Source organism: Semicossyphus pulcher, unplaced genomic scaffold (assembly GCF_022749685.1).
Source record: "Semicossyphus pulcher isolate SPU_LCO1_2020_fin unplaced genomic scaffold, fSemPul1.0.p SCAF_4, whole genome shotgun sequence".
NCBI classification, from domain to species: Eukaryota; Metazoa; Chordata; class Actinopteri; order Labriformes; family Labridae; genus Semicossyphus; species Semicossyphus pulcher.
The window spans coordinates 262,737-290,487 of NW_027211715.1; the positions used below are offsets into that span (position 1 = coordinate 262,737).

Consider the following 27,751-nt stretch of genomic DNA (forward strand, 5'->3'; position numbering starts at 1 on the left):
GAGGGTGCACACCTGGAAGTTCTACTGTTAACCTTAGCACACATTTACACAGCGTCGTGTTTCCTTACCTCGAGGTGCGCTGCATATTAACACCGCCATGCGCCGTATGCGAGTTTGGTAAGAGAAACAGAGCGTCCCATTTCCGGATACTAAATATCCCGATGCAGCACGTTCATGATCACGTGAGGTCATCATCTTTTGTTTGTTTCATATCTATAATTGCTAATATGTTGTTGTGGTTTAAGATGGTTATTTCAATGTTAAAAATCTTAAAAGTTTAAAAGCTCCCGACACTTGAAATAATAAGACAAAACATTTCCACATTTTTGTTGTAAATACTCACTGCTCTTTGGGAGGCCGGTAAAAATAAATGACACCAGCGCTGCATCTCCCGACTCCGCCTGTGATTCCCGGTCGTTTGGAGGAGTTTGAGAGAGAACCCCGCCACAATGTTCAAGAGGAGAATTCCCCTCACAACACTATTTACCTGTGATGACATCACATGTTTATAAACATCAGCAGATTGACAAAAACAAGTGAGACGAGCTGAGGAACATTCATCATTTTACTTTTATTCCCATTAACATACATGTTACCTGTACAGGTGTTTGTTCCTCCTGCTGAGGAGTGTGTTTACAGAGTCATCAGGGTCTAATATGTGTGTGCGTGTGTGTGCGCGTGTGTGGGGGGGGTCAGCTGATCCAGCAGACTGAACCAGCAGGAGAGTGATGTCATCACAGGTGTTCTGAAGTTTCCTTCTGATCCATACTGTGAATCTCTGTCATACCTGTGTTATTGTTTGGCCTGGCTCAGCACAGTCAATAATCCTGACCTAAAAACAAGCTAAGCTAACATTAGCGGCAGCTTCTGACACGCTGTCGGGGGCGAAACAGAGACACTGATGTATGACATTACTGTCCATCAGAAACAGAACAGAAGAATCATTCACATGCATCCTGAACAAACACAGTATTTCTCTCTGTTTAATGCACACACGCACACACACACACACACACACACACACACACACACACACACACACACACACACACACACACACACACACACACGAACACCCATCAGGACATGAAATCACAGACATGATGTCATCACAACATCCTGTGCTGAGGCTGTAGGTGAACAGACAGAGCCCCCCTTCCCCCCGCTTCATCCAGCAGTTCAGACCACCACAGCTCCCAGCAGTAACACAGGAGCTGCAGGAGTCAAAGGTCATGACGTCAGGCATAACCCTAACAGACACACACTGAGGAGACACACTGACCAAAAGTTCTTGTGATGATTTCAGTTCATCACAAATGTTTTTGTTTTAAAACAAACACAGAGAAATAAATAAAGTTAGAGTGTGTGTGTGTGTGTGTGTGTGTGTGCGCGCGCAGTCTTTGTGATAAAGTGGGTGTGTGAGAAACACACACACAAACATTTGTCCTCCTGATGTGAAAGAGGACAAACGTTATGAGTCTGATGCAGCAGACATCTCTGTGACGTCCCTATGATGTCAGTGTGATGTCACTGTGGGGGTGGGCGGCGGCTGCAGTGTGCGTGTGCGTGCTGGCCAGTGCGCACTCGGTGGCGCTGCAGACTCTGCAGGATGCTCTCAGCCAGCAGCCGGACATCTCTGTGGGTCTGTGGGTGCGTGTGAACGAGCTCGAGCTGCTGCAGACCCCCCTCCTCCAGCAACATGCTGCAGTACCGAGCAGCTGCAGACACACAGGGGGTGGCAACATGAGGTCTGTGAGGGGGGCGAAGGACTAACACACAGGATTCATTAAAGCACAGTAACCTTTGTGTCTCACCGTTCTTGCTGCAGACGTGCTGCATGGCCCAGGCCGCCCACAGCTGCACCCCGGGGGTGTGGAAGCACTCGAGCAGGGGGAAGAAAGGGTTAAAGGACCTGCAGACACCGAGACAGTGTGTTTAGTCTGGACTGAGTGTCTGTGGTCACACTACCTGCTCTCACATAACACTCACCTGTAGGCCACCATCTCACACTCAGGGGGGGGCCACTTGGTGATGACAGCGTGCTGAGGAGACAAAGAGACTCAGATCATCATCTCACAGGCTGATGTCACCTCTGACCAGGTATAACCTCTGACCAGGTGTAACCTCTGACCAGGTGTAACCTCTGACCAGGTGTAACCCTATACCAGGTGTCCTCTGTCAGGTAATACCTGATACAATCGTAACCATCCCAGAGAGCCCTAATGCAATGGAAACATTGTTGACTACTGCACGACATGGAACAGGTCTTAAACATGACGTTAACAGGACATGCTTCTACTCTGCGCGGCTCATGGACCAATCAGATGGCAGTATTTCCTCAGTGGTGTTAGCTGCTTCCTACCAGCTGCTCCAGTAGAGACGACCTCAGCTTGGGGCTCAGCGACCATGCCTCCTCTCCTCGGGACGTCAGGTGAGCCAGGATCCCTGCAGCAAAGTAGCTCACCTCCACCTCTGGGCTGTGCAGCAGAGTGCTGATGTGGTCCAGGAAGCTCTGCACCATCAGCTCCACATGCAGCTCCCCCACCTCAGCTATGTTGTTCTACAGACACGTGGGGGGAAGGGGGCATTAGGTCATGATACTGGGAATAAAGTCAGGTGATCTATGGGGTAATAAAAGAGTAACTCACCAGCAGGCCCAGAACCTTCTGCTGGATAGAAGACTCACTGGGGAAGGACTGTGTGGGGGGGGGGCAGACAACATGATCTGATCTGAGCCTGTGTGTACGTGTTTATGTAAGGTTCACTGTTTATATGTTGATGTGTGTGCGTGTGTCTCTCTGTGTGTACCTCCAGGACTTTGATAAACAGGTCCAGGCCCTGGTTTTCGATGAAATGGCGGCAGGTTGTGGGCGACTCATCCGTCAGGTTCCACAGGGCGCTCAGGGTGAATTTGAGGGTGGCGTCCACGATGCCCTGAGTCGCCTTCTGACGAACGATTTGGAGGAGTTGCTGCAGGAGGAGGAAGGAGTTAATTTGAATGTCAAATAAGTAAAAGTGAGAGATCAGAGCGTGATGGATGTTACCTTCACAATGAACAGCTCTGCTCCCAGCTGAGCTGTCTGCTCTGTGGACAGCTGGAGACACAGCAGATACACAGGTTAGACATCAATAACAAATCACTAACAGATAAAAACAAAAAAATGAGGGAAACCTGGGGTTTGCCGTTTCAGAAAGAGAGGGAACTTTAACTCTGAGTTGGTTACTATGGTAACAGTGTCTGTGAACTTAACCTGGGGTCCGTTTCAGAAAGGAGGTTCAACAAACCCTCACACATCGCCAACAGATCACTAAAAGATCAACAACAGATCGCCAACAGATCAACAACAGATCACTAACAGATTGCCAACAGATCACTAACAGATCAACAACAGATCACTAAACGTTCACCAACAGATCAGTAACAGATCAGTAACAGATCACCAACAGATCACTAATAGATCACTAAAAGATCAATAATAGATCAACAACAGATCACTAAAAGCTCAGTAACACATCAACAAAAGATCACTAAAAGATCAGTAACAGATCACCAACAGATCATTAAAAGATCACCAACAGATCGCCAACAGATCAACAACACATCACCAACAGATCACCAACAGATCAAAGACACATCACCAACAGATCAACAACACATCACTAACAGATCACCAACAGATCGCCAACAGGTCACTAACAGATCTCCAACAGATCACCAACAGATCAGTAAGAGATCGCCAACAGATCGCTAAAAGATCAACAACAGATCACTAAAAGATCACTAACAGCTCGCCAACAGATCATTAAAAGATCGCCAACAAATCACTTAAAGATCACCAACAGATCACTAACAGATCACTAAAAGTTCACTAACAGATCTCCAACAGATCACCAACAGATCAGTAAGAGATCGCCAACAGATCGCTAAAAGATCAACAACAGATCACTAAAAGATCACTAACAGCTCGCCAACAGATCATTAAAAGATCGCCAACAAATCACTTAAAGATCACCAACAGATCACTAACAGATCACTAAAAGTTCACCAACAGATCACTAAAAGATCACTAACAGATTGCCAACAGCTCACAAAAGGTTCAACAACAGATCACTAGCAGATCACCAATGGATCACTAAAAGATCACCAACAGATCACTAATAGATCACCAATGGATCACTAAAAGATCACCAACAGATCACTAACAGATTGCCAACAGATCAACAACAGATCACTAAAAGATCAGTAACACATCACTAAAAGATCAACAATAGATCAACAACAGATCACTAAAAGATCAGTAACACATCAACAACAGATCACTAAAAGATCAGTAACAGATCGCCAACAGATTGCCAACAGATCACTAACAGATCACCAACAGATCATTAAAAGATCCCCAACAGATCGCCAACAGATCAACAACATGTCAGTAACATATCGCCAACAGGTCACAAACAGATCACCAACAGATCATTAAAAGATCACCAACAGATCGCCAACAGATCAACAACAGATCAACAACACATCACTAACAGATCACCAACAGATCAGTAACAGATCGCCAACAGGTCACTAACAGATCGCCAACAGATCACCAACAGATCAGTAAGAGATCGCCAACAGATAGCTAAAAGATCACCAACAGCTCGCCAACAGATCATTAAAAGATCACCAACAGATCACTTAAAGATCACCAACAGATCACTAACAGATCACCAATGGATCACTAAAAGATCACCAACAGATCACTAGCAGATCACCAATGGATCACTAAAAGATCACCACCAGATCACTAATAGATCACCAATGGATCACTAAAAGATCACTAACAGATCACCAACAGATAAACAACTGATCACTAACAGATCACCAAAAGATCACTAAAATATCACTAACAGATCACCAAAAGATCACTAAAATATCACCAACAGATCAGAAACAGATCACTAAAAGATCACCAACAGATCACTAAAATATCAGCAACAGATCAATAATAGATCACCAACATATCAACAACAGATCACTAAAAGATCACCAAAAGATCACTAAAATATCAGTAACAGATCAATAATAGATCACCAACATATCAACAACAGATCACTAAAAGATCAGTAACAGATCACCAATGGATCACTAATAGATCACCAACAGATGAACAACAGATCACTAAAAGATCACCAACACATCAATAACAGATCACCAATGGTTCACCAACAGATCACTAACAGATCACTAAAAGATCAGTAACAGATCGCCAACAGATCAACAACAGATCAGTAACAGATCGCCAACAGGTCACTAACAGATCACCAACAGATCATTAAAAGATCACCAACAGATCGCCAACAGATCAACAACACATCACTAACAGATCACCAACAGATCAGTAACAGATCGCCAACAGGTCACTAACAGATCGCCAACAGATCACCAACAGATCAGTAAGAGATCGCCAACAGATAGCTAAAAGATCACCAACAGCTCGCCAACAGATCATTAAAAGATCACCAACAGATCAGAAACAGATCACTAAAAGATCACCAACAGATCACTAAAATATCACTAAAATATCAGCAACAGATCAATAATAGATCACCAACATATCAACAACAGATCACTAAAAGATCACCAAAAGATCACTAAAATATCACTAAAATATCAGCAACAGATCAATAATAGATCACCAACATATCAACAACAGATCACTAAAAGATCACCAAAAGATCAGTAACAGATCAATAATAGATCACCAACATATCAACAACAGATCACTAAAAGATCAGTAACAGATCACCAATGGATCACTAATAGATCACCAACAGATGAACAACAGATCACTAAAAGATCACCAACACATCAATAACAGATCACCAACAGATCACTAATAGATCACCAATGGTTCACCAACAGATCACTAACAGATCACTAAAAGATCAGTAACAGATCGCCAACAGATCGCCAACAGATCAACAACAGATCAGTAACAGATCAGTAACAGATCGCCAACAGGTCACTAACAGATCACCAACAGATCATTAAAAGATCACCAACAGATCGCCAACAGATCAACAACAGATCAACAACACATCACTAACAGATCACCAACAGATCAACAACAGATCAACAACAGATCAACAACACATCACTAACAGATCACCAACAGATCAGTAACAGATCGCCAACAGATCATTAAAAGATCACCAACAGATCACTAACAGATCACTAAAAGATCACCAACAGATCACTAGCAGATCACCAATGGATCACTAAAAGATCATCACCAGATCACTAATAGATCACCAATGGATCACTAAAAGATCACTAACAGATCACCAACAGATAAACAACTGATCACTAACAGATCACCAAAAGATCACTAAAATATCAGCAACAGATCAGAAACAGATCACTAAAAGATCACCAACAGATCACTAAAATATCAGCAACAGATCAGAAACAGATCACTAAAAGATCACCAACAGATCACTAAAATATCACTAAAATATCAGCAACAGATCAATAATAGATCACCAACATATCAACAACAGATCACTAAAAGATCACCAAAAGATCACTAAAATATCAGCAACAGATCAATAATAGATCACCAACATATCAACAACAGATCACTAAAAGATCACCAAAAGATCACTAAAATATCAGTAACAGATCAATAATAGATCACCAACATATCAACAACAGATCACTAAAAGATCAGTAACAGATCACCAATGGATCACTAATAGATCACCAACAGATGAACAACAGATCACTAAAAGATCACCAACACATCAATAACAGATCACCAACAGATCACTAATAGATCACCAATGGTTCACCAACAGATCACTAACAGATCACTAAAAGATCAGTAACAGATCGCCAACAGATCGCCAACAGATCAACAACAGATCAGTAACAGATCAGTAACAGATCGCCAACAGGTCACTAACAGATCACCAACAGATCATTAAAAGATCACCAACAGATCGCCAACAGATCAACAACAGATCAACAACACATCACTAACAGATCACCAACAGATCAACAACAGATCAACAACACATCACTAACAGATCACCAACAGATCAGTAACAGATCGCCAACAGATCATTAAAAGATCACCAACAGATCACTAACAGATCACTAAAAGATCACCAACAGATCACTAGCAGATCACCAATGGATCACTAAAAGATCATCACCAGATCACTAATAGATCACCAATGGATCACTAAAAGATCACTAACAGATCACTAACAGATCACCAACAGATAAACAACTGATCACTAACAGATCACCAAAAGCTCACTAAAATATCACCAACAGATCAGAAACAGATCACTAAAAGATCACCAACAGATCACTAAAATATCAGCAACAGATCAATAATAGATCACCAACATATCAACAACAGATCACTAAAAGATCACCAAAAGATCACTAAAATATCACTAAAATATCAGCAACAGATAAATAATAGATCACCAACATATCAACAACAGATCAGTAAAAGATCACCAAAAGATCACTAAAATATCAGTAACAGATCAATAATAGATCACCAACATATCAACAACAGATCACTAAAAGATCAGTAACAGATCACCAATGGATCACTAATAGATCACCAACAGATGAACAACAGATCACTAAAAGATCACCAACACATCAATAACAGATCACCAACAGATCACTAATAGATCACCAATGGTTCACCAACAGATCACTAACAGATCAGTAACAGATCACCAACAGATCAACAATGGATCGCCAAAAGATCACCAACAGATCGGCAACAGATGAACAACAGATCACTAAAAGATCACTAAAAGACCAGTAACAGATCACCATCAGATCAGTAACAGATTGCCAACAGATCACTAACAGATCGGCAACAGATGAACAACAGATCACTAAAAGATCACCAATAGATCACCAACATATCAACAACAGATCACCAACAGATCACTAAAAAATCACCAATAGATCACTAAAAGATAACCAACAGATCGGCAACAGATGAACAACAGATCAATAAAAGATCACCAATAGATCACCAATAGATCACCAAAACATCAATAACAGATCACCAATGGATCACTAATAGATCACCAACACATGACTAAAAGATCAGTAACAGATCACCAACAGATCGCCAACAGATTACTAAAAGATCACTAACAGATCACTAAAAGATCACTAACAGATTGCCAACAGCTCACAAAAAGATCACGAACAGATCACTTACAGATCACCAACAGATCAAAAACAGATCACCAAAAGATCAGTGACAGATCACCAACAGATCACTAAAAGATCACCAACAGATCACTAAAATATCAGTAACAGATCAATAATACATCAACAACATATCAACAACAGATCACTAAAAGATCAGTAATAGATCAACAACAGATCACTAAAAGATCAGTAACAGATCACCATCAGATCAACAACAGATCAGTAACAGATCAATAACAGATTGCCAACAGATCGGCAACAGATGAACAACAGATCACTAAAATATCACCAATAGATCACCAACATATCAACAACAGATCACTAAAAGATCACCAACAGATCACTAAAAGAGCAGTAACAGATCACCAACAGATCACTAACAGATCACCAATGGATCACTAAAAGATCACCAACAGATCGGCAACAGATGAACAACAGATCACTAAACGATCACCAATAGATCACCAAGACATCAATAACAGATCACCAATGGATCACTAATAGATCACCAAACGATCACTAATAGATCACCAAAAGATCAGTAACAGATCATCAACAGATCACCAATGGATCACCAACAGATGAACAACAGATCACTAAAAGATCACCAACAGATCACCAAAACATCAATAACAGATCACCAATGGATCACCAACAGATCACTAACAGATCACTAAAAGATCAGTAACAGATCGCCAACAGATCAGTAACAGATCGCCAACAGGTCACTAACAGATCACCAACAGATCATTAAAAGATCACCAACAGATCGCCAACAGATCAACAACAGATCAACAACACATCACTAACAGATCACCAACAGATCAGTAACAGATCGCCAACAGGTCACTAACAGATCGCCAACAGATCACCAACAGATCAGTAAGAGATCGCCAACAGATAGCTAAAAGATCACTAACAGATCACCAACAGATCATTAAAAGATCACCAACAGATCACTAACAGATCACTAAAAGATCACCAACAGATCACTAGCAGATCACCAATGGATCACTAAAAGATCATCACCAGATCACTAATAGATCACCAATGGATCACTAAAAGATCACTAACAGATCACCAACAGATAAACAACTGATCACTAACAGATCGCCAAAAGATCACTAAAATATCACCAACAGATCAGAAACAGATCACTAAAAGATCACCAACAGATCACTAAAATATCAGCAACAGATCAATAATAGATCACCAACATATCAACAACAGATCACTAAAAGTTCACCAAAAGATCACTAAAATATCACTAAAATATCAGCAACAGATAAATAATAGATCACCAACATATCAACAACAGATCAGTAAAAGATCACCAAAAGATCACTAAAATATCAGTAACAGATCAATAATAGATCACCAACATATCAACAACAGATCACTAAAAGATCAGTAACAGATCACCAATGGATCACTAATAGATCACCAACAGATGAACAACAGATCACTAAAAGATCACCAACACATCAATAACAGATCACCAACAGATCACTAATAGATCACCAATGGTTCACCAACAGATCACTAACAGATCAGTAACAGATCACCAACAGATCAACTATGGATCGCCAAAAGATCACCAACAGATCGGCAACAGATGAACAACAGATCACTAAAAGATCACTAAAAGACCAGTAACAGATCACCATCAGATCAGTAACAGATTGCCAACAGATCACTAACAGATCGGCAACAGATGAACAACAGATCACTAAAAGATCACCAATAGATCACCAACATATCAACAACAGATCACCAACAGATCACTAAAAAATCACCAATAGATCACTAAAAGATAACCAACAGATCGGCAACAGATGAACAACAGATCAATAAAAGATCACCAATAGATCACCAAGACATCAATAACAGATCACCAATGGATCACTAATAGATCACCAACACATGACTAAAAGATCAGTAACAGATCACCAACAGATCGCCAACAGATTACTAAAAGATCACTAACAGATCACTAAAAGATCACTAACAGATTGCCAACAGCTCACAAAAAGATCAACAACAGATCACTAGCAGATCACCAATGGATCACTAAAAGATCACCACCAGATCACCAACGGATCACTAATAGATCACGAACAGATCACTTACAGATCACCAACAGATCAAAAACAGATCACCAAAAGATCAGTGACAGATCACCAACAGATCACTAAAAGATCACCAACAGATCACTAAAAGATCACTAACAGATTGCCAACAGCTCACAAAAAGATCAACAACAGATCACTAGCAGATCACCAATGGATCACTAAAAGATCACCACCAGATCACCAACGGATCACTAATAGATCACGAACAGATCACCAACAGATCAAAAACAGATCACCAAAAGATCAGTGACAGATCACCAACAGATCACTAAAAGATCACCAACAGATCACTAAAAGATCACTAACAGATTGCCAACAGCTCACAAAAAGATCAACAACAGATCACTAGCAGATCACCAATGGATCACTAAAAGATCACCACCAGATCACCAACGGATCACTAATAGATCACGAACAGATCACTTACAGATCACCAACAGATCAAAAACAGATCACCAAAAGATCAGTGACAGATCACCAACAGATCACTAAAAGATCACCAACAGATCACTAAAATATCAGTAACAGATCAATAATACATCAACAACATATCAACAACAGATCACTAAAAGATCAGTAATAGATCAACAACAGATCACTAAAAGATCAGTAACAGATCACCATCAGATCAACAACAGATCAGTAACAGATCAATAACAGATTGCCAACAGATCGGCAACAGATGAACAACAGATCACTAAAATATCACCAATAGATCACCAACATATCAACAACAGATCACTAAAAGAGCAGTAACAGATCACCAACAGATCACTAAAAGATCACCAACAGATCGGCAACAGATGAACAACAGATCACTAAACGATCACCAATAGATCACCAAGACATCAATAACAGATCACCAATGGATCACTAATAGATCACCAAACGATCACTAATAGATCACCAACAGATCACTAAAAGATCAGTAACAGATCATCAACAGATCACCAATGGATCACCAACAGATGAACAACAGATCACTAAAAGATCACCAACAGATCACCAAAACATCAATAACAGATCACCAATGGATCACCAACAGATCACCAACAGATCACTAACACATCACTAACACATCACCAACAGATCAACAACAGATCACTAATAGATCACCAACAGATCACCAATGGATCGCCAAAAGATAACTAACAGATCACTAACAGATTGCCAACAGATGAACAACAGATTACTAAAAGATCACTAACAGATCACCAACAGATCACTAAAAGATCCCAACAGATCACCAATGGATCACTAAAAGATCACCAACAGATCGGCAACAGATGAACAACAGATCACTAAAAGATCACCAACACATCAATAACAGATCACCAACAGATCACCAATGGATCACTTATAGATCACCAACAGATCACTAACAGATCACTAAAAGATCACTAACAGATTGCCAACAGATGAACAACAGATTACTAAAAGATCACCAACAGATCACTAATAGATCCCTAACAGATCAGCAATGGATCGCCAAAAGATCAACAACTGATCACCAATGGTTCACTAATAGATCACCAATGGATCACTAATAGATCACCAACAGATCACTAAAAGATCAACAACACATCACTAACAGTTCACCAACAGATCACTAAAAGATCACCAAAAGATCACCAACAGATAACTAACAGATTGCCAACAGATCACTAACAGATCAACAACACATCACCAACAGATCACCAATGGATCACTAATAGATCACCAACAGATCACCAATGGATCACTAACAGATCCCTAACAGATCACCAATGGATCGCCAAAAGATCAACAACAGATCACTAACAGATCACCAGCAGATCCCTAAAAGATCCCAACAGATAACCAATGGATCACTAAAAGATCACCAACAGATCGGCAACAGATGAACAACAGATCACTAAAAGATCACCAACACATCAATAACAGATCACCAATGGATCACTTATAGATCACCAACAGATCACTAACAGTTCACCAACAGATCACCAATGGATCACTAATAGATCACTGACATATCACTAACAGATCACCAAAAGATCAGTAACAGATCACCAACAGATCACTAAAAGTTCACCAACAGATCACCAAAAGATTAGTGACAGATCAACAACAGATCGCCAACAGATCACTAAAAGATCAATAATAGATCACCAACATATCACTAAAAGATCACCAACTGATCGCCAACATATCACTAAAAGATCACCAACAGATCGCCAACACATCACTAAAAGATCACTAACAGATCACCAAAAGATCAGTAAGAAGACGACCGACTCTACCACTGAGCCACAGCCGCCCCAACAACAGATCGCCAACAGATCACTAACAGATCGCCAACAGATCACGAACAGACCAGTAACAGATCAACAACAGATCACTAACAGATCAACAACAGATCACTAAAAGATCACTAACAGATTGCCAACAGATCAACAACACATCACTAACAGATCAACAACAGATCACTAAAAGATCACCAACAGATCACTAATAGATCACTAAAAGATCACCATCAGTTTACTAAATGATCACCAACAGATCACTAAAATAGCACTAAAAGATCACCAACAGATCCCTAAGAGTACATCATTTTAATACAACAGATATGTACCTTGGCAGCCAGGATGGAGATGATAGCCACGGCCATCCTCTGCATGTTCTGGTCTTCATGGTTACATAACCACTGCATCACCAGTTTGGCAGCTTCAAACCTGACAGACAGACAAACAGATAATACATACAGACAGACAGATAAGACAGACAGATTATAGACAGACAGCCTCTGATGAACACTGACCGTTTCAGTCTTTTAAACATTATATACGCACAAGTCTTTAACCATCTGAAAGGCACCACATGTTAAAAGACGATGCTAGTGTTGCTAATGATGCTCACGATGCTCATGATGCTCCAGCACCCTGAGTGTGTCTTACCTGTTGAAGGGAACCTCTTGCAGGATGCGGTCACTGCACAGAGACAGCAGACAGTTCTTCTGCAGCTGCAGACACAGAGACAGCAGGCGTCAGACGTCCAGTATCATGTGACACACAGATATCTGCATATTACACTGAACTATATCATATTTTTAGTATTATTATATAGTATATTATATTCTAGTATGTTATATGTATATATTCATATAATACTATATATACACTGCACCAGACTCTCTTGTACAACACTATATTACATCCGATTCTGTCTTAATATCATGCTGCTATACTACATACTATACTAATGCAATTATACCTTTATATTACTTTTTTAGTATGTATGATATATACATATACATACTGTATTTATTGTCACTTTAATACTGCACCTTATTTTGTACCATATTGTATACCTTATACCTCATAGCATACCGTCTTATCTCATCCCGCTAAAATGTTGCTGCTATTGCTCATAACATGTCACTTTATCTCACAACTAATCTCTACTTACAGATTCTACATAGCAGCATCTGTAGGCAGGGACGTGGATTTCTGGGAAGGCAAGTGTTCTGTTTGAACTACGCTTGTAGTCCGAGTAGATCTAAAATTTAACTTGAGATAAATTCCCTTCACGCTGTGTCACTAAAGCTGTTCAGCGTTCTGATTTCCCGACTTCCTCGAATGCATCAGATCGATCCGACCTCCGTTCAACAAACGAGCATTTTAAAAGTTTTCTTCTCCTCTTGAGGACAGACCTGACAAAGCTTGATTTTTTACTTCTTACAAATCTGCATCATGATGTTGAAATTTGGGCGAAGGTAAGACACGTTAATAACGAGTACATCACAAGAGAACGGTTTCTCTTTCTGTAACGACACAGCACCCGAAAAGAAAGTCATGACAGGAAGTCTTTATCGCTTACCGTCCGGCACGTTCACCACCGATCCCAGAGGCTATATCATCTCAGACTGTAGCAGATGGGATCCAAGATTGTCTCACAGCTGTCACTTTAACTTGTCACTTACTCCTACTTGTATAACAGCTGTATATAACTTTTATTTTAATCTATTCTTATTTTTACACTGTATTTACTGACTTGCTATTTTGTCTTTGTGCTGCTGCAACACCCGAATTTCCCCTTTGGGGATCAATAAAGGATTATCTTATCTTATGTCTGGTGAAGCTCGTCACAGGTTCAGTATCTTTGAATCAGCTGCTAAATAACAGGAAGAAGAGCTTTTAGTGCTCATCACAACATAAACACAGGTGATCACATATTACATATTAAGCTACAAACTAAATGTAACATTAAAAAATGAGTTGAGTTTTCTGTGTTTAAACATGAACCTGCTCGTCCTGTCTGAGAGGTGCTATTGGAGCGGTTTCCTCCTCGTGTGTGTTACACAGCGCTCGACATGCAGCCAGCGTTGTGTCTTTAATTTCTTTATATGTAATGTTTGACACATAAACATGATCAGTGCAGGTGTGCAGGTACCTGCTGGTGGTTTGGGAATGTCCTCATGGCCTCCAGCAGCAGCTGAGTGACGGAGCTCAGCAGTCTAACGGGCATCCCTGCTGCCAGGTCCTGCTTGGTCAGGTTGAACACACACGCGCTGGCAGCCAGCTGCACGTTCAGCGTGGCAGGATGATTCTTCATCCCCAGCACCACCAGCTGCAGAGACAACTCTGCTGTTTACATGTGATGTTTTGATGACTGAGACACATTTAATACACTGTTCAGATGGAGAATCTGTGTGAGTGGGCACAGTAAGGTACGTCTGGGACCTTGAGGATGTCGGGCCGGGGCGTCTCCATCACGTGTGTCAGGCTGAACAGGTGAAACAGAGCTTCTCTCACGAATCCTTCCCTCTCACTGTAGCGACGCAGAGCCTCACAGATCTGCGTCTCATTAGCTTCTCCTGTTACCTGTTCACACACAAAACATGTTTCCTGCAGCACACCTGAGCCTCTACACAGGTTTCAGTCTAAACGTACGAACACACACACACGAACACACACACACACACACACACACACACCTTTAGAGTTCCTTCTCCAGACAAGAAGTCAGAGAATCCAGCGTCTGTGGCCAGAAGTCCCACGAAGGTCATCCCCGGCCTATCCTCCACAAACGCTTTAACTGCTGCGTCTGTCACCTGCAACAGTCAAACAGGTGAGAGAGGACGACAGATAGCCTGTAGTCAACCTGTAACAGACAGACAGACAGACAGACACACAGACACACACACACACACAGACACACACACACACAGACACACACACACACACACACCTGTTTCCTCCCCGATACGTCCAGAGACACGAGGGCCGGCAGGATCCCCAGCTGACCCAGCAGCTGACGAGCCACGTCGGAGGTGAACTGTTTATCATCACTGATATCCAGGTGCTGCGCGCGTGCGCACACACACACACACACACAGACACACACACACACAGTAAAGGCAAAGTGTCCATCTTAGTGTAAACCAATCAGAAGACAGATTGAATTTATTGGAGGTGCCGCTCACATGAAGCTTCTCCAAAGACACTGTAAACAAACAAGAGCAGCCGCTTGCTCACTCACTGACCTGCAAAGCGTCCAGCTGACCTATGACCCCCAGCAGCTGAGCTGTGCTCATCTCCAGCCTCTTCAGCTGGTGCAGCGTAAGTGAGCGCAGACGCTCCTTCAGGCCCAGCAGGGGGCTCAGATTGGTGACCGACGTGTTGGACAGGTCCAGACTCTCCAGCCGAGGCAAAGAACACACGTCCACCAGGCCCGAGTCGTAGAAGTCCACGTTAGCCAGAGACAGCGAGCGGAGGCCCTGCAGGGAGCTGAAGCGGTGCCGGATAGGCTCCTCCAGAGACGACATGGTGAGACCTGTGAGGACGAGCCGCTGCAGGGACTCCTGCAGGAGGAGGACAGGAAAACATTTAAAGTATAAATTTACAGGAAGGAAAGGATCTGGACAGGTTGGACAGTGTTCTGACTGTACCTGACAGTATTTGTTGGTGGCCAGGCCCTGCAGGATGTCAGGGATGGTGAGGTCTGCGTTGACTCTGGCAGCATCCAGCTCCAGCAGCCTGTGAGGACACAGAGCTTTCTGGAAGGCCTCAGCAGAGATACGAGCCGTCCGGACGCAGGCTCGCCTCAGACGCAGGTACTCAACGGTACGAAACACTCCGACTGTGCTGTCATTCAGCAGACCTGCAGGGAGACAATGACTGTAACAGAGAGGAGCTGCAGGGACTTCACCTGAAATAAACCCGGTGCTGTGCTCCCACCTGTACAGTTCTCTGTTTATACGGATGAAATGTAAATTTTGTTAGACGGACAGGAGCGAGAGACAGGCAGCAGCTCGTCTTTAAAACATATTTGAACAGTGAATCCATTCAGTAAAGAGCTGCTCTGATTCTTCCAAATGTTCAATAAATGATTCACGTCTTTAATTTCAGCTCTGAAAGAAGAGTGAAGTGTGGATTGACACCGAGGAAGAACAGAGAGCTGAACACAGGCTCTGATCTCAGCCGACAGACAGCAGGAGACGCTGCTCCCTGAGGCCGGCGGGCCCCCTCTCTTTGAACTGGTAAAGGTGGATTATTCAACATAAATGCGAGTATTGACAGATAGCTGACTCCTCAGGTTTCTCTGTGACAGGGATTGAACAGTTTAAAGGCCTACAGGTGCTCACACTCTCCAGGTTTACCTTCAGACGCCATCTTGGCGAGCAGCTGGTCGGCCAGCTCCTGAGGGAAGAGCACCGCCTCCCTAAAGCACAGCGATCCATCGGCCCGCTTCACACAGAACCGGTCCAGAGTCTGGCTCACATAGGTCAGACACAGGTCAGTCAGTGGCGCTGGGGAGGCCTCGTCCTGGAACATCTACAAGTCATTCACCTCATCAGTAAAGAGAGCGTGCTCAGCATTAACATTCATGTCATCATGTGACGTCATGAACCAGACATAGCATAAAGCTAACATCATCTGCAGGTTCAGCTTCACACTGAATCAGCACTGAAATAAACACACACACACACGCACGCACGCACGCGCACACACACACACACGCAAGCACGCGCGCACACACACACACACCTGGTATCATGAATCTTTGCCACCATATCTTAGCCTGTTAGCTGAGCGTCAGTTAGCTGTGTTCACCTGTGTGACAGCAAACAGACAGACGCTAACGGCTAAAGTTAGCTCGCAGCTAGCTCACCTGTAGTCTCCGCTGTGTGACGTCTCTCTCCGCGCAGAGGTGTCGGAGTCTGTCTGCTGACGTCATCGTTAATGAACCTCTGGACTCCGGTTCAGAGAAGTCTGCACACAGAGCTCTCGCCTCTATTTTGGACCAGACAGTAAACAAAGGTCACCGCACCGGAAGTACATGAGCGAGGGGGCAGGACTACGGAAGCTCGGTGGGAGCGGTTATGAAAGCAGGAAGAGACAATGAGGACAAACGTGTGAGCATATTTCCTCAGATTATCTGATTTATTGGTGATAATATTGAACTGTTGTGACGCCGTTCAGTCCGCGGGACCACCTGTATGCACGTCTTTATGTCGGTGTGATCGTTAACCTTCGCGGTGTGACTCAGGATTAAGGATCAAGGTCAGAGCTGAAGAGGAGTAGCTGAGCTGAAAGATGGCCGGACTGATCAACTTTGAGGATGAGAATGAGGTGAAGCAGTTTCTGGATAACCTGGGGGTGGAGTACAGCTTCCAGTGCTACAAAGAAAAAGACCCTGAAGGTAACACTCAGATCCCCTGCTGCACGCGGAAATACTGTCTAACATGTTTAAGAAGTGTCATATGTCTGTCTCATGTTCTATCAGGCTGTCAGAGACTCGCAGATTACCTGGAAGGTGTGAAGAAAAACTATGAGTCTTCCGCTCAGGTGCTCAAACACAACTGTGACACTAACGGACACGGAGAGAGCTGCTACAAGCTGGGAGCGTACCACGTGACAGGCAAAGGTAACAGCCAGGTTAACATGTTGTAGTAATTATAATGACAACAATATTATTATTATTATTAGCAATGGTAATTATAATAATAATGATAATAGTTTATTTATTCCAGGATCATAAACAGAGGAGGGGTGTTGACGCCCTCTTGTGTGTAGAACTGAACGTGTCTGTTTTAAACATCTTGACCTTCTGTTTCTGATTTAATCTGACAGGACTTTCTGATTAATGACAAAAAACAAACTAAGAGTTAAAAGCTGAAGTTCACATCCTGATGATGATGATGATGATGATGATGATGATGATGATGATGATCATCATCATCATCATAGAGACAGAAATGGAAAGTACTGATATTAACAGACACTTAAAACTAATAAAAAGTCATTTGCTGATATTTCTTATTTCTATGAGCACTCCGAAGTGTTAATTAAAGAACACTTGAATGCAGCACCTGTAATGTAGTGTGTTTCTCCCACCAGGCGGGGTGACAGAGTGTCTGAAAACAGCGTACTCGTGCTTCCTGCACTCCTGCAGAGCGGGGGGGAAGAAGTCTACAGACGCCTGCCATAATGTGGGTCTGTTGGCTCACGATGGGCGAGCGATGGACGGAGAGCCCGACCTCTCAGCCGCTCGAGAGTACTATGAGAAGGCCTGCGCCGGAGGCTTCGCCCCCTCCTGCTTTAACCTCAGTGCTCTGTTCATTCAGGGGAACTCTAAAGGCCTCAGACCTGACATGACCCTGGCTCTGCAGTACGCTAACAGGGCCTGTGAGCTGGGACACGTGTGGGGCTGTGCTAATGCTAGCCGCATGTACAGACTGGGAGACGGTACAGAGAAGGACGAGAAGAAAGCAGAGGAGCTGAAGAACAGAGCCAGAGAGCTGCACGGCCAAGAGAACGAGAGGCAGCTCAAGTTTGGAGAGTGAACCCCATTAAAGTACGACTCCGTGGTTAGCAACACATCAGGCTGTGTGTGTGTCTCTGTGCGTGTGCACAGACAGCCTGTTCAGGGTCCAAATGTAGGAGATGATCTGTTTAAAGGACGGGCGCCTCAGTCTGCAGACAGTGAAGTTCAGCAAGCTGCTTTAAATATTTATATTTTATATTTCAGCCAAATGTCAAAGCAATAAAGTGGGTTCACACACAGCAGTCTGATGTTTCTTTTCTAAGTCTGATTTCGGAGATGATGAGGAACAGACTTACAGGGTTAAATGAAAGTTTAATCTGCCTTTCTGCAACATGATGTTTGAATATTAATTTTGAATTTTATTAGTCTGTGAAACCTTATTTAATTTAACAAATGTTATATGAACTAACAAACCTGTGCAGCTCTGTGTTGTGCAGCTCTGTGTTGTGCAGCTCTGTGATGTGCAGCTCTGTGATGTGCAGCTCTGTGTTGTGCAGCTCTGTGATGTGCAGCTCTGTGTTGTGCAGCTCTGTGATGTGCAGCTCTGTGTTGTGCAGCTCTGTGATGTGCAGCTCTGTGCAGAGAAATGCAAGCTTTCAAACTAGTGATTGTCCCTTTACCCATTTTAGGCTTTCTAGAATAATCAATACCATACCATAATCATACCATATGTGACAGTAAAATACAAACAGGCCATACATGAAAATTTGTCAGAAAGTAGAAGTACTTGATACTCATGAATTATGTATTTCCAGGTCAGGCCGCCCTCCACACAGGTGAGAATGAAGTAAAGGGGGCGGGGCCGGTTAAAGGGGGTTCAACTACAGAAAGAGGCAATGGTGAAATATAAGTAATAAATCATTCCCTCACTTTCGTGGCCCAACCTTTCAGCAGTAAACTTCTCAAAAACAGGCAAGGACATTTTACTACTTGGATCATTGTGTGAATATGCACGTAGTTCAACCCGTTTAGTTACATGTCGTTCACCTTTAACTGCAGGATGTTACTAAAACATACATGTTCGTTTATAACCCTGACTCATTCACGTGCTCCTCGGATGCTCGTAGATCCAAAGTTGGGAAGTCCAACTTCGGTGCTTTCAGGAGCTTTAAGTCTTAATGTGGAAACAGGGATGCTACAAAGATGACATGTTGTATGTTATTTTAATAATAGGTCACTCCATGTGGGCAGCAACTACCGGCGACAGCCTTCATATCATGTATTTTTTCATTTATAATACATATTACATGTGAGCGCTTTAATACGGAATACATGAATTTATATAGATTTTCTTACCATCAGTACACTTTCCTTCATCCCCCTTTTAAAGAGTCAAACGACGTCAAATTCATCAACTCGGGAAGACGAGTACCAAAGTGTTCTCCGACTTCCCCAGCTGTTCCCACTCGTTCACTTTCAATTTCACAGTGGGGTGCAGAGCGACGGCTTGACCGCTAGAGGGAGCCCTCACCACACAGCTGAACTTTGCGCCTTTTCCAAACCTCAAAGCGGCTTTATTCTCCACAGACAGGGCACTGGTACACCGTGTCAGCAGCCCGTAGATCCCGTAGATACACAGTGAAACTCTAAATAAAGGTCTGTGTGTGTACAGGAGTATTAAAGGTCTGTGTATGTACAGGAGGAACGGTAACGGTAGCCGGTGAGAGGAGGAGGATGAAGGGCGGCCTGAAGCTCCGCCCGTCAGCCGAGCGTCCCGTCGGTCCTCATTCAAAACACAACACAGCTGTGAGGAGCAGCGCCGTGTCTGTTAGCCTGTTAGCTTAAATAATGTTAGCCTGTAAACAGTTAGCTTAAACAGAGTTAGCCTGTAAACTGTTAGCACGATTAGCCTGTTGACAGTGCTGCGTTCTCTGATGTTACCGCACACAGACCGTCAGAGGGAGAAAGAAGAAGCAGCTCTGAGGTGAGTTTCACACCAACATGAGACAAACTTCACAAACAGTCCCTCCCTGGAGCTAACGGCTAGCTAGCTAACAGACGTTAAGCTGGGTGTGTTTGGTTTAAAATTGGGGATGATCCGTTATCAGTAATATAGGGGGTGGGGGGCAGTACTCGGACTGGCCCGGGTTTAATGCAGGCTGTCTCTGGAGGTTTGTTGTAGCCTTTGCTCTAGTTTCTCTCCGCCCTCGTGCATAGACGGTGACCCCGCAGCACTCTGATATAAAGCTGATAATAATAAATCACGCGCTCCCTCACAGTGCTAAGCTAGCTAACGAAGCTAGCGAGTATCAACATGCTAACAGAGAGGCACTCCGAGAGCAGAGTGCGGTTCCTAATCTGTGTCCTGTAGTGGGGACACGGGTCGGTTCTGGCTCTCAGACCGGGACTTTATGTGGATCAGGTCCCTGCTGGCTTTTTCACAGCCGCCTGCAGGCGCTCTGCTCCGGGCAGCTCAGGCGGTGAACCCCCGCACAGCCCGCTGCCCCGCGGGGAGAGCTCAGGGTGTGGCGGGGTCCAAACACCAACAACACCGACCACAGCCGGTCTAAGTTGGATCAGGTCTAAGTTAGATCAGAACCACAGTCGCCGGGTCATGGTGTGGTTATGGTGTGTTCAGGGACAGGGAACCAGCAGTCCTCCACCTGTGTGTCTTGCCAGTAAGAGCTGTTTCAAATGAGGGAAACTTTGAGAGCAGAGAGGCGGATTACAGTTCACTTCAGGAGGTGTTTGTGTGTGTGTGTGTGTGTGTGTGTGTGCGTGTGCGTGCGCGTGCGCAGACATGACATGTCTGAGCTGTGGTGACCTTCATGAACGTGTCAGTGATCAGAGTCACATGTGACAGACGCTCCATCACAATTCACACACCAGAGCTGTCCCCTATCACCTTCTTATCTGTGTGTGTGTGTGTGTGTGTGTGTGTGTGTGTGTGTGTGTGTGTGTGCGTGTGTGTGCGCGCGCGCGCGTGTGTGTGAGGCGTCCTGTGAGGAATGTTCCAGATCTACGTGTGTCTGTAACACTTCACATTGACCCTGAGACATGTGTGTGTGTGTGTGTGTGTGTGTGTGTGTGTGTGTGTGTGTGTGTCCTGATGTAATCAAGTGTATCAGACTGTGTGTATTGAGCAGACAGAGCTGATCATGAGCTCTGGGCCCTGGGGTCACACTACGAAGCTAACTGACCCAGGCTCTCTTCTCCTGATCTGCTTCACTAACCTGACACAGGAGATCGCACTAAACTGTCACATGACGCTGGTTATCAACTCGATAAGTCAACCCAGGGTTACTCGGAGCGCGCTCACATTAAAGGGGTGTTTTTGGCAAATCTAGTTTCAATGTTTTTATTAGGAGCATTTGTGCAAACAATTTTTGACACTCATACATCGTAGAAAATGCTTCAGGTTTTCACATTTTTTATAGAATGACAATTGTAAAGGAAAGAAAAGGACATTGAGAAAAATATACAAATGAACAAAACACAAAGGAAGGGGAAACATTCACATCAAAGCACTACATGTGTTTATGGATGAGTGGTCAGTTTGTGAGTTGTTCGAGAAAAGAAATAAAGGGTGAGCATATCTTCAGAAACGGATGAAGTTTATCGTTCAGGACAAATCTAATCCTCTCTGGATGCAACATGTCGGTTAGTTCTGTGATCAACAGTTTCGTCGGAGAGATTTTTTCCAGAATTTAAGTAACCTATGCAACACTTCCAACTGTATCAAGCAATGTCAGACATTTATAGAACAGGTATTGATGTATTGTAAGCTTTCATCCCATAAGTCACTGGAGATTTGTTGACCCATCTCTTCCTCCCATGCTCATGCAGGGGCATTAATGCTCTGTAATACATTGTAAATATAAGATATCAACATATCAACAAGTTTATCTGGACTAGCATTGTTGTGATCCTGCATGTATGTTTTCACACAACCTCTTGAAACTAAACTAAGAAACTTGAAGGTATCTGAAAAAGTTGTTATTTAAACCATATTTCTCCCCTTTAAATATCGGTCACCCACACTTTGCATTCCTTGAGTCTTCCACTGGTTGAAAGCACCATCCAAAACAGACGGTTGAAAGGAGGGATTATTTGCTACTGGGAGAACAAACGACCAATCTAAACACTGTCAGCTGATCGGCAAACTCTGATTTCAGGAAGAGATGAAGAAGTTTCACAGAATGCAGACTGACGTCACTCAGCTGCTGGATGCAGGACGGACAAACAGCTAAAACAGAGACTGTGTGTCTGTGCACATATAATAACACCACTGCTCCATCATCAGAGCGTGGCATTTATTATAACACTCGTGTGTTACAGCAGATTAATACGTTGCACAGATGTATTTTTGTCACTGAAGGATTCAGACCTTCTTCTCTCAGCCGTATCAACCGACATGAAGCAAATATAAAACAAACAGCCTAAAAAAGCACAATATACTGTGTGTGTGTGTGTGTGTGTGTGTGTGTGTGTGTGTGTGTGTGTGTGTGTGTGGATGTCACAGAAACAGTGAGAGTGTGCAGGATGTGATGAACACACCTGGTGCTGTCATTATCTGTAACCTGCGTGCAGATCTGCTTCGGTCAGTTGATGTTAAAGTGATCAGCTGATCAGATGATGGTGTCAGTGTTTGATTTTAAACATGTTCTGTTTCAGCTTCATGCTCAGGTGTGCTGCTGTGGTTTGTTCTGACAGCAGATGAAGAGTTTGTGTTTGAAGACATCACTCTGCGAGACGTTTTACACATTTCACACTAAAGATAATCTGAGTGAAAACTGAGAGTGTCTGTCAGGTGATGCTCAGATTAGGGCTGCATCAGGATATATCGTTTGTCACAGTTGCGATGTGAGTATGTGCAGTAGTCAGATGGCGAGACGAGCGATAGTGAAGCACATTAAGTGAAACACGTCGAGCTGATACTTTGTTTGTTTGTAATGACTGATCCACAGGAAAGGTCCGTCTGAAGTCACATTAGTGCAGCTCTTCACCAGAGCACAGAGTGAACTGACACTCAGCTGCAGAGTCTGTGTCACCTGTGTGTCACCTGTGTGTCACCTGCCCGTAAACTGTAAACATGCCCGTGATGCTGCTGCTGTCACAGATCATGTCGGCCGGATGATCGAGGCGGACGCTCCGTTACATGACGTGTAAGTGAGAGTTTTCCCGTTAAAAGCAGGGTTAGGCATTTGAACACCTGATTGTTCGTGTTTAACATGAAACTCACTGCATCTATCAGTATTTTTAGCTTCTTCCAATATCGTGCAGCACGAACACAGATTCAGGTTTACCTGCTATCACTGCACCTGCTGGGATAAGCCCCGCCCCCTCAGAAACATCCTCCCACCTCCACCTGCTGATCAGAGCTAATCCCTCAGACACTGCTGCTCCATCTGTTCATGTGTGTGTGTGTGTGTAGGCTTCCCATCATGCTCTCTGTCAGTGACTGTGATACAGTCTCTTCTACATTCCTGAGCAGCACCTGTTCTGTAAATCAGTGCAGCTCAGCGTCGTCAGAGCAGAAACGCCCTCAGCATCAGCTGTTTATCGTCACTGTGCTCACAGCGCTCGTCAGTGTCACTTCTCCCTCACTGACCAGTCGAGTAACAGTGGCGGAGGAGAAGCTAATCCTTTGTTTTTTTGAGGGTTCAGTTTCCAGATGTAGAGCTGCTGCTGACTCCAGGACACGATTCCTGTCCATCGTCATTGAATTACAGCAAATATGAAGCACACAGAGCCATTCAGATCAGACTGACGGTCACTACCAGGGCAGAGTAAGTGCCCACAGACAACTTTCATATCCTAGCATCAGTGAGCGGCGCTGAGAAGCTCTGAAACTGAGGTGGACATATATAAATGTAAACAAACATTACAGGGAGGTAGAGATGTTGATGTACCACACAGTCTTCACAGTTGTAAATGTGCACTACTAACAGATGAATCATGTGCAAAGTTTAGCAGGAGCAGAACAGAGAGCAGGTTGAGTGAGAGAGAGACATCAGGATGAGTTCCCTGCTCCACAGAGCTGAGCTGAGGTCCAGCAGGTGGTGGAGAAGGTGCTCCTCTGTGCGTCTAGCAGGTGGTGGAGAAGGTGCTCCTCTGTGCGTCCAGCAGGTGGTGGAGAAGGTGCTCCTCTGTGCGTCCAGCAGGTGGTGGAGAAGGTGCTCCTCTGTGCGTCCAGCAGGTGGTGGAGAAGGTGCTCCTCTGTGCGTCTAGCAGGTGGTGGAGAAGGTGCTCCTCTGTGCGTCCAGCAGGTGGTGGAGAAGGTGCTCCTCTGTGCGTCCAGCAGGTGGTGGAGAAGGTGCTCCTCTGTGCGTCCAGCAGGTGGTGGAGAAGGTGCTCAGGGTCCTCCATGATGGTGGTGAACAGTTAGTTCAGTGTCCTCCTCCAGTTTACAGCCGACGACGGAGCCGGCCTTCTTAATCAGCTTGTTCATGCTCTCTGTTGCCGTGGTAACTGTGGAGTGTGTCTGGCAGGTCCATTCAGTCAGCTGATGATGATTAATTTCTTATTGATTGATCGATCGTTAACTCTGATTCAACGTGTTCATGTGTTTATTAATGATTACTGTGTTTGATGGAGCCCTCCTGCTGTGTGTGTGTGTGTGTGTGTGTGTGTGTGTGTGTGTGTGTGTGTGTGCAATGTATGTAACATCATTAGAGGAAGTGTTTATGCCACTCAGACTCTGTGCTTCCTGCTGTGTTGTAATCTAAGCTCTGCTTACACACACGCACACACACACGCACACACACAGGCACACACACATGCACACACACAGGATGTTTAACTCTGCGGTTCCTCCTCAGCGCTGTAACGAAGCTCCGCCAGCCCCAACGTGTGTTTTTATGTGACGCAAACACACATGCGCTGTTCCGCCCTGCCGGCTCCGATGTTCCTCCTCTGTTACTACCTTCGATGCCGGATCAGAGGCGGAAAGAATTCACTCCACCATTCAGCCTCTGTGCGTTTTACAGAGAGGAAGAAACGTAACAGAGGCGTAATAATCCTTCCTTGAACGGGCAGTGTAAAGGGGCCTTGTGTTTCATTGAGCATCACTCAGGGTGTGTTCACAGACTCTATTGTCAAACACACGCTCACTTCCTGCCTCCTCTTCTCTCCTTCTGTGGTCTCTTGTGTGTCGTCAGAGATCACTGCTCATTCTGACAGTAACAAAATGATACAGCTTTATAACTTTGACTGTCAAAACTCGTATTTAATTTAAACAAACTTCTTGAAAGCTTCACAGTAATTTAGTGTCAGCAGACCTCAGGTCAGTGTGTGTCTTCTGCTGTTGAACAGATGAACGTGTTACTGTGCAGCACAGAGTTCATCCTGTGTATAGTACAGGGTCCACAGGTCCTGGAAGCTTTCAATGACCCGGACTAATGGGTGAAATTGCGGTCAAATATTATCTGCATTCATTTAGCTTAAAATGAAAAATAGGGCTGCAGCCCTACCATCCAAACCTCAAGTTGCTCAGGCTGCAGCCCTACCATCCAAACCTCATGTTGCTCAGGCTGCAGCCCTACCATCCAAACCCTCATGTTGCTCACGCTGCAGCCCTACCATCCAAACCTCATGTTGCTCAGGCTGCAGCCCTACCATCCAAACCTCAAGTTGCTCAGGCTGCAGCCCTACCATCCAAACCTCATGTTGCTCAGGCTGCAGCCCTACCATCCAAACCCTCATGTTGCTCACGCTGCAGCCCTACCATCCAAACCCTCATGTTGCTCACGCTGCAGCCCTACCATCCAAACCCTCATGTTGCTCAGGCTGCAGCCCTACCATCCAAACCCTCATGTTGCTCAGGCTGCAGCCCTACCATCCAAACCCTCATGTTGCTCAAGCTGCAGCCCTACCATCCAAACCTCATGTTGCTCAGGCTGCAGCCCTACCATCCAAACCCTCATGTTGCTCAGGCTGCAGCCCTACCATCCAAACCTCATGTTGCTCACGCTGCAGCCCTACCATCCAAACCCTCATGTTGCTCACGCTGCAGCCCTACCATCCAAACCTCATGTTGCTCAGGCTGCAGCCCTACCATCCAAACCCTCATGTTGCTCAAGCTGCAGCCCTACCATCCAAACCCTCATGTTGCTCAGGCTGCAGCCCTACCATCCAAACCTCATGTTGCTCAAGCTGCAGCCCTACCATCCAAACCATCATGTTGCTCACGCTGCAGCCCTACCATCCAAACCTCATGTTGCTCAAGCTGCAGCCCTACCATCCAAACCTCATGTTGCTCAGGCTGCAGCCCTACCATCCAAACCCTCATGTTGCTCACGCTGCAGCCCTACCATCCAAACCTCATGTTGCTCAGGCTGCAGCCTTACCATCCAAACCCTCATGTTGCTCAGGCTGCAGCCCTACCATCCAAACCCTCATGTTGCTCAGGCTGCAGCCCTACCATCCAAACCCTCATGTTGCTCAAGCTGCAGCCCTACCATCCAAACCTCATGTTGCTCACGCTGCAGCCCTACCATCCAAACCCTCATGTTGCTCACGCTGCAGCCCTACCATCCAAACCTCATGTTGCTCAGGCTGCAGCCCTACCATCCAAACCCTCATGTTGCTCACGCTGCAGCCCTACCATCCAAACCTCATGTTGCTCAGG

At 44.2% G+C, this 27,751-nt stretch overlaps 3 protein-coding genes across 7 annotated transcripts in view; 2 read left to right on the forward strand and 1 right to left on the reverse strand.

Annotated features, from left to right (window-relative positions):
* Nucleotides 1-551: 551 nt before the first annotated feature.
* zyg11 (zyg-11 family member, cell cycle regulator) lies at nt 552-17,674 on the reverse strand. 3 transcript variants are annotated; one of them, XM_069679347.1, is made up of 17 exons: nt 17,527-17,674; nt 17,015-17,180; nt 16,304-16,515; nt 15,899-16,216; nt 15,604-15,717; nt 15,350-15,466; nt 15,096-15,236; nt 14,806-14,982; nt 13,311-13,375; nt 12,989-13,088; nt 3,045-3,095; nt 2,809-2,970; nt 2,649-2,696; nt 2,363-2,560; nt 1,990-2,042; nt 1,815-1,912; nt 552-1,718 (listed from the first exon to the last, which is right to left on the reverse strand). In XM_069679347.1, exons 1-17 carry the CDS (start codon nt 17,590-17,592, stop codon nt 1,528-1,530), a joined length of 2,277 nt encoding a protein of 758 aa, XP_069535448.1. In that variant the 5' UTR covers nt 17,593-17,674; the 3' UTR covers nt 552-1,527. The 3 variants fall into 3 exon arrangements, with proteins under 3 accessions (XP_069535448.1, XP_069535447.1, XP_069535449.1); XM_069679346.1 differs by having other exon boundaries at nt 17,015-17,189; XM_069679348.1 differs by lacking the exon at nt 15,604-15,717 and having other exon boundaries at nt 17,015-17,189.
* Nucleotides 17,675-17,729: 55 nt separating this feature from the next.
* coa7 (cytochrome c oxidase assembly factor 7) lies at nt 17,730-19,405 on the forward strand. Of its 2 annotated transcripts, XM_069680374.1 has the most exons (4): nt 17,730-17,770; nt 17,905-18,057; nt 18,142-18,282; nt 18,756-19,405. In XM_069680374.1, the coding sequence occupies exons 2-4, from the start codon at nt 17,952-17,954 to the stop codon at nt 19,199-19,201; spliced, it is 693 nt and encodes a 230-aa protein (XP_069536475.1). In that variant the 5' UTR covers nt 17,730-17,770; nt 17,905-17,951; the 3' UTR covers nt 19,202-19,405. The 2 variants fall into 2 exon arrangements, with proteins under 2 accessions (XP_069536475.1, XP_069536474.1); XM_069680373.1 differs by having other exon boundaries at nt 17,730-18,057.
* Nucleotides 19,406-20,929: 1,524 nt separating this feature from the next.
* ralgps2 (Ral GEF with PH domain and SH3 binding motif 2) overlaps nt 20,930-27,751 on the forward strand; it is a 93,149-nt gene continuing 86,327 nt past the window's right edge. For both annotated transcript variants that reach the window (XM_069679349.1, XM_069679351.1), the window contains exon 1: nt 20,930-21,106. The gene's annotated coding sequence lies outside the window, so the exon portion shown is untranslated. The remainder of the gene's footprint in view (nt 21,107-27,751) is intronic.

Bases quoted from the DNA above. Each gene is read 5' to 3' on its own strand.
- coa7 (XM_069680373.1), top strand. From the start codon at position 17,952: ATGGCCGGACTGATCAACTTTGAGGATGAGAATGAGGTGAAGCAGTTT. The intron at 18,058-18,141 runs GTAACACTCAGA...ATGTTCTATCAG, and splicing joins CAAAGAAAAAGACCCTGAAG to GCTGTCAGAGACTCGCAGAT. The intron at 18,283-18,755 runs GTAACAGCCAGG...TTCTCCCACCAG, and splicing joins GTACCACGTGACAGGCAAAG to GCGGGGTGACAGAGTGTCTG.
- zyg11 (XM_069679346.1), bottom strand. From the start codon at position 17,592: ATGACGTCAGCAGACAGACTCCGACACCTCTGCGCGGAGAGAGACGTC. The intron at 16,516-17,014 runs GTAAACCTGGAG...GTCTCCCTGCAG, and splicing joins CGCCAAGATGGCGTCTGAAG to GTCTGCTGAATGACAGCACA. The intron at 2,971-3,044 runs GTAACATCCATC...CTCCTCCTGCAG, and splicing joins CAGAGCTGTTCATTGTGAAG to CAACTCCTCCAAATCGTTCG.